At 49.9% G+C, this 14,450-nt stretch overlaps 2 protein-coding genes across 2 annotated transcripts in view; both read right to left on the reverse strand.

Moving 5' to 3' along the window:
* Nucleotides 1-14,450, reverse strand: part of LOC8031338 (NAD kinase) — a 292,525-nt gene that overhangs the window by 166,984 nt on the left and 111,091 nt on the right. The window lies entirely within an intron of this gene.
* On the reverse strand, nt 8,031-9,086 carry LOC121835789. The gene has a single exon (XM_042290285.1). It carries the CDS (start codon nt 9,084-9,086, stop codon nt 8,031-8,033), a length of 1,056 nt encoding a protein of 351 aa, XP_042146219.1.

The raw sequence follows: 14,450 nt of genomic DNA on the forward strand, positions 1-14,450 counted from the left end.
TCATCATCACCAATTACGTCTTCGTCCATCGCTGGATTTTTTTCCGATATGCTACTCACTTTTCCTTCAGTGGTGCTTGACGTGCTTGCGGAAGCGCCGGCAGTATCCATCCTTCGTGGTTTCGGTTTTTTTTCGGATTTGGCTCGGCTACAACACCGGCAGTGGAGTGGTCTTCTCAAACAGCTAGCTCCCCCCTCAAAGCCCACGTGAGAGCGTTTCTGAGCGGCCATTGGCGGCGCCCTCAGAGTGATTGACAGGACTCGGCAAAGTTTCAGCAAAAGCTCGCTCCAGAAGCGAGGTGTGCGCGCAACTTTTTTTAGATGTGCGCGTCCTTTTCGGACTCGTTCAGACGGCGCAACCATTTCGTGAAACTACGTTTCGCGACACTAGATGCGCGAGAAAAATGCATCGTGTGAACGGGCCTTAAGTATGAGACCGACACGCGGAGCGGCTCTGTTTACCAACACGGCCGCAAGGCCGCGCATGCGCGGTAGCTGTGTGGGCAAAAGCAGCCCGGCGCTTCGTGTTTTCGCCATTGCGTTTAAGGCGTGCGCTCGTTGTTGACGTTGTAGCGACCCTTGTATCTTTATGTGTGCGTCGTATTTCCTCACAACATATGTCGTATGCTATGCCCGACTATTTGAGCTCGCTGCCCGAGCCTGAACGGCAGCGGTATCGAAACAAACTGTGCGTGGACGGCGTTGCCTACGAGGACCCGTACGCCGTAAAAAATGCCCGCGGGACTTTCGATGTAAAGTTCCTGCCACCGAAGTCGACGGCTCACGTCGTCGTTTATTTATTTTTTTTTTCGCTACGCCAGTTCACGCTTGACACGGTGTAGCCGTAGAAGTCTCGCGAGGCCTACGATAACTTCAAGTCGGTTTCCACACTGCCGACGGGATCAGCAGACTGTGGGTCTGCGGAAGTGTGTGTATTCATTAATTGATTAAATACACACAGCGTCTTTAAGTCGAGGTATGATATTTTTCCTACCCTCATGACCATAAGGCATGACAAGCAGTAACGCTTTGTCCGTTGTGCAGTGATGGCGGTAACACGTTACAAGTAAGGGCGTTACCAGTAACGCGTTACTTTTTTCAGTAACGTAGTAACCTACTCGTTACGTTTTCGACACAGTAACGGGTAACGTACTTACGTTATTGGGGAATTCTAGTAGACCGTTTCCGCAGCCCACTAAGCACCCGGATAGCGCTCCGTAATCCGCCACAAGACCTCGAAATACACAGACAAGGCTGGCAACGCGTATGCGCAGCTGTGGCGTTTTCTTCGGGGATACCGTAGCGGAGGAGAAAAACGGTCTACTACAATTCCCTATTATTTCAAGTAACGTAGTTACGTTACTCGTTACTACTTCCCGAGTCTTAAAGAAATTACGCTTCAATTTTTTTCCGTGTTTTAGATGTCAAACCATGTTTTTCTTTGCGTTTTTTCTCGTGAGTATTTAGGTGAAACCGTAAAAAGGGATCAAGTAATTATGTTCAGTTTCTGCATGAACGTAATGTTTCTTGATATATTACCTGTATTGTCAAAACCGTAAAATGTGTTAAATCACAATTTTAAAAGTAACGCAGAAGTAACGTGCGTTACTTTTTATCGGTAGCGGTACCGCGTTCCTTTTATTTTTAGGTAACGTAGCTCAGTAACGCGTACCTTTTATTTGTAAGTAACGAGTAACGTATTTCGTTACTTTTTTTTTTCAGTAACTCCTAAACACTGACATTCTGTCGCCGATCCCCTCCTGCTGGGTAGCACGGGCTTAGCGAGCCTCCAACGAGCGCTTGGCCGCTGCTTTGTGCGCACACACCATGGGAACAAAATCCGGGTGGTCTCGATCAGACAACGGTTTCCCTGCACATAGTCAAGGCTCGGGACGGAGATTGAAATGGAAGCCGCACTTGCCTTCAAGGAAGTGCTTGCCGCACAAACAGTCGTTCGCGCGAGCCGACCATTCTTTTTGATCCACGGATATTATGCACCAATACTATGCCTTTCAGAGTCTGCCGGGAACTTGTAGAACTCCTCTGCTTTTCTTGTACATTTCGGTGCAATTAACGGTAACTCAGCTTTGCGGCAAGCTAAAATGCTATGACGCCCATGCGAAACGTGCGCTCTTTTGCCCACACCCCCCCGGCTCCGGCGCGATCGCAGCGCCGCTGCAGCTCCGTGACGTCAAGCCCGCATGTCGGTCTATAAGGCGGCAAAAATTAAAACCGCCCATTTTCTTCGCAAACAGACCGTATGTTTGCCACCTCTAGGAAATGGCGAGCGTGTTTGTTTGCTGAGACTTTAAAGCCGCAGTCGCCCCTCTCATGAGCCATATTAGACACAAAAGACACCGTATTCGCTGTAGATCTGATGACAGAATCATCTGCGGACAGGCCCGAAACATGTTTCAGGCGAACATACATACATATTGGAAGTATACATACATACAGTATGTACGCTTCCACTATGTCTGCAGGCAGTTTTTTGTGTGTGGACAACGCGACAGAACTGTCAAAGAAACCCGCCCCAGACAATGTATGCAAACTGTCTTTTGCACAATGTACTAGAACTGACAGTGCGGTGGGAGCTACGTGCTCGCTGGGCCAGCCTTGCGTCCATTTGTTTCGCAACGCGGTCACGCTCCCTTCTATTCGTAAGCGCGGAGAGCGAGATCAGGTGATGCGAGGGAGGCGGTTGATTGGCCCGGTGAATGCGTAGCTCCCACCGCACTGTCAGCTTAGAAGTGAACGGAGCATATAATTTGTGCGTGGCGCAAGAAGAAGCTATATCTTGCTGTCTGCTTCGAATACATGCACAGCGGGACCGCCAATACGCTGTCAGAAAAGACTCCCGCGTAGACATTTCCCAACTGTCCGTGCACTGCGGCGAGAACTGAAACCCACTGAGAAAGGGCAGTCGCTATGATGCCAGCCAGGGTGTCGAACCGGTACCGAACCGAACCGAAAACCGGAACAGAACCGTTATTTTTAGCCGAACCGGACTAAACCGAACCGAAATCTTCGCCGCCATCTTGGAACTGAACCGGAACCGAACCTAAAAAAATATAACGGTAACCGGTTCAAAACGATTCAAGGTAATATTTCTTTTTTTTTTCTTTTATGTTAGTATCACAAAATGAACATATGGGAATAAAAAATTGGCGGCTGTATTTCTATCTATTGATCAAATCATCATATACAGAATTCCAATGTATGAAATTGTGGGCTTTCGTGGCACCTTTGTATTGGCACTATGATTAACCAAGTGTTACGTTGTCACGTGACGTCATGGTGTCAATACATGTTGTCAAGTAATGTCACGTGACTCGCTGCATCAACTCGATTTAATTTGAGGAAGTCATTAGATGTATTAATCTTGTTGACAGCATGACGTAACATGACATCACGATTTCGCACCGAGGGTCACGTGACACCGTGACGTAAGCGATTTTCATAACCCCTAGTCGAGTGCTCGGGTTCATGACGATCAGCGTCGCCAAACATTTGGGTAACGGCTCATGTCAATTAAATATGATAATTAATAGCCCAACTGTAACAATATCTGAAGCTCTGCCCATGCTTTTGCTTTCCAAACCCTAGCCGCCGAGGGCATGACTGTGACAAACACTGGTGGTATATAATTAGCGTCAGATCACGTGGCCTCTTGTTCAAATTGCGAGTTGAGGGGATATCGACAGCTGTCTCTGTCCTTTATTTTTCTGCATCTGTTATTAGGGGAAAACTAATGGATGTTTCCGCAAGCTATCAACGTCAGGGGTTATTTCTTAACACTATTTATTGAAAGTACAAAAAAAAATGTTGCAAGACCAATTTGACATTACTGAGGCACCGAAACATTTTTTCGTTGTTGCTGAACTGCATTTGAGAAATGTCCTTGTGAATAGAAGTTCTGAAATGACTAAACACGACTTATTAATATGACGTTACATAGAACCACACGTGTCTACGGAAGGAATACCTAAAAAAAAAAAAATTTTAGCGACCTCAGAGGAACAGCCGAAGGTTGGCAGTCGCGGTAAATCTCACACGAGCGTTGTTCTCAAGATATTGCCAAAGTTTCGACCCCCTCTGTATTTTGCTTAAATGAGCTAAAACAATATTTCTGTACATTACTAAATACTACTCAGGATCACTCCCTAACGCTAATAACTGATTGAACTTGACTTTGCTTATTTGTCTAGGCAATGTCAGTCGCCAAACAGTTAGAGAAATATGAGCATCGTTCATCCCCTCAGCTCGGAGCCAGAAGCGGCCACGTGGCCTGGTGCCTATCTTATGCCGCCAACGTTGATCATACCGCCGCGCTGGGGTTTTAAAGGACGAAAACGCGTGCTGAGCTCCATGCATTGTTAGAGAACGGCTGGACTGGAAGCGCCCGCTCTCTTTCTCTTCTTACGGGCTTTGCAATCGCCCGGAAGTCAATGGCATTTTTTCTCCGTATGTAGTTCACTTGCTCGCCGCCAGGAGCGCAATCACCTCACCCCTCTTCACCCCACTCGGAGAGTTCCTTCGAGCTGCTTTGCGCTGGTGCTCGAACTTCGTAGGTTGTTGTTTTGGCAACGGTTTATTGAACTTCGCTCCGATTTAAGTCACTCTACCGACAGACAGTGTCGTCAGCAAACTGCGTTCCCCTATGACATGGACTTCTGTACTTCTCTGACCCCTTGCGCGCCGTTGTTCGGAAAGCGCGGTCATAGTCAAAGAAAAGGCCCCTTCTAAGCAAATACAGATGTCAGACACTGATTCTGAGCAGTTGGCAGTGGCTGTGCCCGACTCGGTTACCACTGACCTGAAAAATCTAAAAGAGCCTTGCGCTCCATCTCCATCCGTGACATACTCTGGTCTGGTGTACGTCGGTGGCTATCTGCTGAAACTCATTAACGTCGGTTACAAGTTAAGAAGGTAGTAGAAGCCCCTCCCCATAAGCGTGATGCGCCCGCTTCAGACGCCTCCGCAGTCGAAAAGATAGTTCGCTGAAAACGCCCCTTCTACTTCAATGGATGGATATTGACTACAGACAGACCTTGTAGCGGGCGGCAGCTTGCGCCACCTAGCCGAGGAAAATTACTTGCTCCGGAAGGTTGACGGAAAAAGAAGGCTTCAGTGCAACGGAAATTGTAACTTTTATAAGTAATGCATATATGGTTGTTGGTTTTAGCTTGATAACCTTCCTACTCGAATTAGGTACATTCCGTGTATTTTCTGCGTTTGTTAAAAAAAACCTGCGTTTCGGGTTTTGAAAGTTCCTGCGATTCGCGTTTTAACAATGCCGAAGTCGCCGTTTTCCGTTATGAATCCCAACGTGGAGACAGCGGAATGCGATTCCTCCAATTCTTCTTCGTCAAGAGAGTCTGGTGCAGCCTCGCCGCCTACGCCAAGGCGCCTCTACAAGAAGCATAAGAGCGGCGATGTCCTCAACCGAGCTGCACGGCAGCTGATAATGAACGCGTACGTTCAGGTGCGACACGAACCGCCCGCCAAGCCCGGCCAGCCCGGCCTCACTGTGGAGGAGTCCTGCATCAAAGTCAGCAAGCTGCTTGGCGTTGGTGTACGCACCGTCCTCGAGATTAGGAAGCAGGCGAAAGAAACCGAGGGACAAGTTGTGACACCTTCTCGGAAGCGCCCAGCAAGTGAAGGCAAGAGGCAGCGCAAAGTCAGATACGGCGAGTTCACGTTGTGCGCGCTAAGATCGTGCGTCCACCGTTTCTTTCGACGGAACGAGGTCCCCACGGTCAAGAAGATAACGGCCGAATTCTGCGCGAGCACTGAACTTCCCTCGTTGAAGGCTTGGACTGTGCGTCGCCTTCTCCACGACATCGGATTCGAGCATGACAAGAGGGAACGAAACTCCCGGTTGATTGAACGAGAGGACATAGTCGACCGGCAGCAGAAGTACCTGCATGAGATCGCACGTCACCGACAAGGTGGTCGGAAGATCTTCTACTTGGACGAGACGTGGGTGACGGCAGGGCACACTGTCTCAAAGGTGTGGGTAGACACGACAGTGGCTTCGTCTCACGACGCCTTCATGCGTGGTCTCTCGACTGGCCTCAAGCAGCCATCGGGGAAGGGCCAGCGTCTTATTGTCACCCACATCGGCAGCGATGAAGGCTTCGTCGACGGCTGCCTGGACGTGTTCCGTGGACAAAAAACCGGTGATTACCACGAGGAGATGGATGGCGCCCGCTTCGAGAAGTGGTTCGACGGTGTCCTCGACAAACTGCCGACAGGAAGCGTTATCGTCATGGACAACGCTTCTTACCATTCACGGCGGTTGGAAGCAGTGCCGACGACGAGTTCCCGGAAGGACGACATCCGACAGTGGCTGACGTCTAAGAAAATTTCATGGGACCCCAAGATGGTGAAGAAGCAGCTGCTCGACATTGTGGCCTTGGTGAAGCCACAGCACCTAAAGTATCGTGTGGACACTGCTGCCGAGACAGCTGGCTGCACTGTGGTCAGGCTCCCACCGTATCACTGCGAGTTCAACCCCATTGAACTGATATGGGCGCAGATCAAGAACGGCGTTGCTGCCCGAAACACGACGTTCAAGATTGTCGACGTGGGGAGACTCCTCAACGAAGAAGTTGACAAGGTCACCACTGACAACTGGATTAATGCTGTCAGGCACGTTATTGACATTGAAGCAACGTTCCGACGAGGCGGTGCCAGAAGTGCCCACATCCAGCCCATCGTCATCCAGCTGGATGGAGAGGACACCCCATCCGAGAGTGACCTGTCTGGTGTCGAGCCCCTTGACGAAGCTTAAGGCCACCATTATGGAGAAAGCGTGGAACATCTCGGAACACAAAACGGTCCTTTTAAGGACCACTTATTTGCTTTAAGATCGGATTGTTGTTCTTGACCACCACAGTCAACTTTCCGCGGGGGCAAGGGGCCCAGTCAGGATGGTGACGACCGATGATGGTGTTCGCCCGATGGTAGTCCCCCGGGAAGTCGAATAAGAAAAAAAAAAACTAAAAGTTGTTCGATCCCGCTGGACACATTACGACGTTGGTAGGTTTACGGTGGCCAGTGTGGCCACGTTTATTTTCAAAACAAAACGACAAGTCAACGGTAATATACAAAACTTCCAAAATTAAAACCCCGTACTTTAGTCCCCAGTCTCAAGAGCCGAATCTCCCGAGAACCCTCTCGGCAGCCCTTTTCTAGCCTCGTAGATGCCTCCTTTCCCTCCAGAGATGGACCAATCACTTCAAATTTCACCACTCCCACGTGGTACACTGTCGTCCAATGGTCGGCGAGCTGTCATCCTGTCGCTGTAACTGCCAAACCTAAATTCCTTGTAGGGTTGTTCTCTGCAATTTTTCCAGTCTGACTGGCGCCAACCGCTAAGTTATTGCATCGGGCAACAAGCGACAATTTTACACTAAGCGGCGAAACCCTCTATATACAGGCACATTCGGCTAAAAGCCACAACCAGCTGCAAGAAGGGATCTGTCCGAGCAGACCACCGAAACCCGAGACGTTTCTTAACGACCGCGGGGAAGCCGCTCCCCACTCCCGGCCGCTCTGCCCCCGCAAATGCTCCCTCCAAAACGCCGACACTCACAAAGAAAGCTAAAAAAAAAATAAAACGATGCCGACGCAACTGTCGAAAGATAGACTTTTCTAAAACAAATCTTACTTATTTCTAACAAAATCCTTCGTTACTTAACACCTCCCCACCAAGAATGTTGCAAGTACACTTGCTGTTCGCGCAACATCTGTCCCCCTTTTCGAGACAGACGCGTAGCATACGAAAACAAAACAACAACAGAGGAGCTATACCCCCTGAAAAAAAAATAATCTGTTGGGCGACAGGGAAAACCAACAACACAAAAACAAACAAGCAAACACAGTCCGGTGAGACCCAAACCCGTACGTTCCAGATTCCACCATGACCAGTATTTATACAAAAGAAAAAAAAAAGAAAAAAATTAACGTTGGCTACAGGCAAGGAAATCCAAACGCGAACAGAAAAAAAAAAAAGGTTTGCTATACCTAGCCTATACCCGAAACTGTTTCTCCATTCCTGCGCGTCCCCGTCGTCTCGAATGTCTCGCGTGACCGAGGCAAAGGTCTTACCCCCGCACTCAGACACGCAGAGGCCGGTTTGTTCCCGGAGTCCACGGCTGTATATACTAATCCAGGGCAGTTCTGCTTCAGGTGCCCCTGCCTCCCACACGAAAAGCACCCTTGCGGTCGAGGTTTCTCAACCCTTCGCTGGTCGCCCCCAACTTCCGCAGGCCCACCCCGCATGTTCACCTGTGGCCCCTCGGCCGCTCTCTGGGGCTCCCAGTTTCGATCGTGCTGACTCTTTTCGAATTTCTCGGCAAGTTCCGCTACTTCCTTTGGCCTTAGCCATTCTTTGGTTTCATTCTGAAGTACGTAGGCGCGTACATCATCCGGCATGGCATGCTTTAGGCGATCTGAGATGGTCAGCTGCCGTAGATCATCTAGTGTCTCTACCTTGCGGCTCTCCATGTAGTATCCATACATAGTATTAAGATTTGTAGAGAACTGTGCCCACGACTCGTTCTCTTGTTTGCGCGCGACATTAAACCTCCGCTTGTACTCATCCGGAGTCATCCTGAGCTCGTCGAGGATAATGTCTCGTAGCTCCTTGTACTGCAATACCCGTCCCTCTGCTCTGTTTGCCACCACGGCGCTAGCTTTCTCGTTTAGAAAAGGTAGGATGATTGCCCCGTGTAGGTCCTGTGGAATCTCACAACTCGTCAACATTGTTTCCGCGCCCTTAAACCATGCCGGTACCAATGTGTCCGTCTCGGGCATTGGCGCCAGCACCACACGTAGCTTCTTTGCATACCGTCCGACTCCCCCCTTACCCCGAGTGTTCTCTTCATGAGGCTGCCCCGTTATTTTGAGCTGCTCTAGTTTTATTTTCTCGAGTTCTATCTTTAGTCTCATGAGTGTTATCTCAGCACTAAGGTCATTCGAATCTGTTGGCTGCCCTCCCTCACTGGTGCCAGCGTCTGGTTCCGAGTTGGCGCCACTGAGGGAAGACCCTGGGGTCTTCGATCTAGTCTCTCTGGTCATGGTGAGCCTCGGAGAAAACGGGAATGGGACTCACCCACTGTCGCCTGGCAAAATCCAATTAGCTGCTCCTCCAGTCGCCGCCACCCACTTGCCGCAGTGTCCCCACTCGGCCTGGCGATCATGCCCGTCGTCTGGAAGTCTCAGCTCATTCTTCGTTCACCGAAAAGAAAAAAAAAAAACACACACAAAAAAAACCCAAAAAGACGCACAATTCCCCGGCATCAGAACGAAGTTCGGCACTGCAGCGACGATCTCGTCTCTTCTCTTGAGGCTTGCCCCGATATTCTGTCGCCGCTCGCTGAAGATGCTTCGCCGGTCCGCAGGTGAAGCCACAGGTCGTCCTGTTCTCCGACGTAGATAACGCCCAGGACCACCTGTCAGCTGCCACCACTCCTTTTTGGGTAACTGTACCCCCCCGGGCTTCTCGCGTAGATATTGCCACGGTCCTCACTCCGGCAGGAGCGAGCCTTGTCCGCAGTCCAGCAGACGACTTCTTTGGGTAACTGTACCCCCCGGGCTTCTCACGTAGATATTGCCGCGGTCCTCACTCCGGCAGGAGCGACCCTTGTCAGCAGTCCAGCAGACGGGACCCTTGTCCGCAGTCCAGCAGACGCGACCCTTGTCCGCAATCCAGCAGACGAAACACTTGTCGCATAGAGCCCAGGTACGCTCCGCCTGCCTCCGTTGATACCGTCGTTTTCGCTCACCGCCCGTCGCAGGAAGTCAGCAGGATCCTGTCGACTGCGCCAGTCAACTTTCCGCGGGGGCAAGGGGCCCAGTCAGGATGGTGACGACCGATGATGGTGTTCGCCCGATGGTAGTCCCCCGGGAAGTCGAATAAGAAAAAAAAAACTAAAAGTTGTTCGATCCCGCTGGACACATTACGACGTTGGTAGGTTTACGGTGGCCAGTGTGGCCACGTTTATTTTCAAAACAAAACGACAAGTCAACGGTAATATACAAAACTTCCAAAATTAAAACCCCGTACTTTAGTCCCCAGCCTCAAGAGCCGAATCTCCCGAGAACCCTCTCGGCAGCCCTTTTCTAGCCTCGTAGATGCCTCCTTTCCCTCCAGAGATGGACCAATCACTTCAAATTTCACCACTCCCACGTGGTACACTGTCGTCCAATGGTCGGCGAGCTGTCATCCTGTCGCTGTAACTGCCAAACCTAAATTCCTTGTAGGGTTGTTCTCTGCAATTTTTCCAGTCTGACTGGCGCCAACCGCTAAGTTATTGCATCGGGCAAAAAGCGACAATTTTACACTAAGCGGCGAAACCCTCTACATACAGGCACATTCGGCTAAAAGCCACAACCAGCTGCAAAAAGGGATCTGTCCGAGCAGACCACCGAAACCCGAGACGTTTCTTAACGACCGCGGGGAAGCCGCTCCCCACTCCCGGCCGCTCTGCCCCCGCAAATGCTCCCTCCAAAACGCCGACACTCACAAAGAAAGCTAAAAAAAAAAAATAAAACGATGCCGACGCAACTGTCGAAAGATAGACTTTTCTAAAACAAATCTTACTTATTTCTAACAAAATCCTTCGTTACTTAACAACCACTAACCTCCCGTGTCTCATGTTGTCATGCTTCTCTGCTCGTTGCCGAATAGCATTTCGATATGCAGCCACCAGACAAACTTTTTATTTTTGTTGCGATAATGTCTAAGCTGGTCTATACATTGCACTGTGCCATAAATCACCAGTATAGATTTCAACTTCACGAAAACAAAAGTTTGCAGCCCATCTACGGCAAAGACATCAGATGCCATATTGACCCTTCCCGCTGTCTAAAGATCTTTGCTACGCAGCAAATGGAATTTTGATTGCAAATAAGCTCTTTTTTGTCTAAGAAAAACGACACAACATATCACTGCCAGTGCTCTGCTTTAAAGCATAAATGGGACGTCTGTGGCCATTTACATGACTGAGGCTTCTGGGAATAACAAAGCCGTGTGTTAGCACAGTGGAGAGCGAAATCGCAGTACCAGTACTCTGTTTCTAAGTCTAAAGGGAACGCCTATGGTCATTCACATGACCGAGGCCCCTCTGAAAACAACAATAATGTGAGTCAGCACAGTGGGAAGCTAACTCTTAATGCCAATGACCTGTTTCGAAGCATAAACTGGACGTCAGTGGCCATTCACATGACCGAGGCCACTCTGAGAATAACAATAACGTGCATCAGCGCTGCGGGGAGCTAACTCTAACTGCCAATGACCTGTTTCGAAGAGTAAACTGGACGTCAGTGGCCATCCACACGACCGAGGCCACTCTGAGAATAACAATAACGTGCATCAGCGCTGCGGGCAGCTAACTCTAACTGCTAATGACCTGTTTCGAAGCATAAACTGGACGTCAGTGGCCATCCACACGACTGAGGCCACTCTGAGAATAACAATAACGTGCATCAGCGCTGCGGGCACCTAACTCTAACTGCCAGTGACCTGTTTCGAAGCATAAACTGGACGTCAGTGGCCATCCACACGTCCGAGGCCACTCTGAGAATAACAATAACGTGCATCAGCGCTGCGGGCAGCTAACTCTAACTACCAGTGACCTGTTTCGAAGCATAAACTGGACGTCAGTGGCCATCCACACGACCGAGGCCACTCTGAGAATAACAATAACGTGCATCAGCGCTGCGGGGAGCTAACTCTAACTGCCAATGACCTGTTTCGAAGCATAAAGTGGACGCCAGTAGCCATCCACACGACTGAGGCCACACTGAGAATAACAATAACGTGCATCAGCGCTGCGGGCAGCTAACTCTAACTGCCAGTGACCTGTTTCGAAGCATAAACTGGACGTCAGTGGCCATCCACACGTCCGAGGCCACTCTGAGAATAACAATAACGTGCATCAGCGCTGCGGGCAGCTAACTCTAACTGCCAGTGACCTGTTTCGAAGCATAAACTGGACGTCAGTGGCCATCCACACGTCCAAGGCCACTCTGAGAATAACAATAACGTGCATCAGCGCTGCGGGCAGCTAACTCTAACTGCCAGTGACCTGTTTCGAAGCATAAACTGGACGCCAGTGGCCATCCACACGTCCGAGGCCACTCTGAGAATAACAATAACGAGCATCAGCGCTGCGGGCAGCTAACTCTAACTGCCAGTGACCTGTTTCGAAGCATAAACTGGACGCCAGTGGCCATCCACACGTCCGAGGCCACTCTGAGAATAACAATAACGAGCATCAGCGCTGCGGGCAGCTAACTCTAACTGCCAGTGACCTGTTTCGAAGCACAAACTGGACGCCAGTGGCCATCCACACGTCCGAGGCCACTCTGAGAATAACAATAACGTGCATCAGCGCTGCGGGCAGCTAACTCTAACTGCCAGTGACCTGTTTCGAAGCATAAACTGGACGTTAGTGGCCATCCACACGTCCGAGGCCACTCTGAGAATAACAATAACGAGCATCAGCACTGCGGGCAGCTAACTCTAACTGCCAGTGACCTGTTTCGAAGCATAAACTGGACGTTAGTGGCCATCCACACGTCCAAGGCCACTCTGAGAATAACAATAATGTGCATCAGCGCTGCGGGCAGCTAACTCTAACTGCCAGTGACCTGTTTCGAAGCATAAACTGGATACCAGTGGCCATCCACACGTCCGAGGCTACTCTGAGAATAACAATAACGTGCATCAGCGCTGCGGGCAGCTAACTCTAACTGCCGATGACCTGTTTCGAAGCATAAACTGGACGTCGGTGGCCATTCACACGGCCGAGGCCCCTCTGAGAATAACAATAACGAGCATCAGCGCTGCGGGCAGCTAACTCCAACTGCCAATGACCTGTTTCGAAGCATAAACTGGACGTCAGTGGCCATTCACACGACCGAGGCCACTCTGAGAATAACAATAACGTGCATCAGCGCTGCTGGCAGCTAACTCTAACTGCCAATGACCTGTTTCGAAGCATAAACTGGACGTCGGTGGCCATCCACACGACCGAGGCCACTCTGAGAATAACAATAACGTCTGTCAGCACTGTGTGCAGCTAACTCTAACTGCTAATGATCTCGTTTCAAAACATAAACAGGATGTCTGTGGCCATTCACACGACTGAGGCCACCCTGGGAATAACAATACCTTGTGTTAGCACAGTGGAGAGCAAAATGCGAGTGCTAGTGCTTCGTTTCGAAGCTGAGTAGACGCGTCGAAAGTTCCCTTGAAGTCGACGGCCATTATGACTCTTGGGTCGCACTTTGGCGAGTTGGCCAACACCTCGTGGTGGATGAGGAGCAGGCTGCCCTGTGCGCCGAAGTGCGGTCCGAAGTAGTGCGGCATAGATTTCCTGAATTTAAGAGGCGCCATTGTACTCGCTTGAAATATATCGTAAAAACAGCACTAATTGCTTGACATGAGAAAACGTCGGCTACAACATTTATGAAGGATTGGTGAGAGGACGGAGATCTGGGGAATGCCAATGCCAGTAACTGGGCCTAGCTCAAGCTTGATATTGTCCGTCTTGCAGAAACGCTGTGATGAAGTGAAGCGGTCTTCCATAGAGACCTCACTTTTGAGCCTCCCGGACTAGTGCAATGTACAGGATTAAATCTAACGTTTTCAAAGCTGATAAGAACCACAATGCACAGATTGCAGCCAGACTTGTTGCCAAGGGCAGAGTTGTGAAGTACCGAAAGGTTGTCTTGTCCAGTCCAGAACCATGTCAAATTTGCCTTATGGCCCCTTATCCAATTCCGGGTCGTGAACTTTAACAGCAGAGGGGCGCGAAATTCATTTTCTTCTCTGTTTAGAGTGCATTTGTTCTGGCAATGAGTATCTAAAAATGATGCCTGCGATAGTGTTTAAGTAACGCGGCTCGGGAACAGGCTTTTTTTTCGCTGCCACTCATTTCATAAAATGACATTTCCCCGACAGTTTGTTTCAACGCTGCGACGCTTTATCAACAGATTGTTTCATCGACACTCGCTCATCGACATATCTTGCTATGTTTCGTCGACAAGATTTTCGTTTGGTTAGGGGTGCGCTGCTTAGTTGGTGAGCAAGGGTACGGGTACATGCAGGGGGTAGGACCACCCTTACACGCTGCTGCGAAGCGGCATGTACGGGTGGGTCCACATTTTTGTAATGAACTGCTGGAGACTGTCGCCGCAAAGCGTCGTGAACTGGGTCGGTCGGATAGTTTAACATGTGCTTCAGTGATAAACGCACAACAAAATGTTCCTACAGCGTGAAATTTTTGTGTCGATGAAACTTCACAGCACAGTGTGGCAGTATCAATGAAACGAGTCGTAAAAAGTTGATGAAACGTGTCGATGAAACAACAGGGACCCTTCTTTCCAATGGTTCCATGGAGGCTCTGACAATGAGGACTGCAAGGTTGCCTCCAA

The sequence above is a fragment of the Ixodes scapularis genome, unplaced genomic scaffold (assembly GCF_016920785.2).
Source record: "Ixodes scapularis isolate PalLabHiFi unplaced genomic scaffold, ASM1692078v2 PGA_scaffold1__304_contigs__length_218370807, whole genome shotgun sequence".
Lineage (NCBI taxonomy): Eukaryota > Metazoa > Arthropoda > Arachnida > Ixodida > Ixodidae > Ixodes > Ixodes scapularis.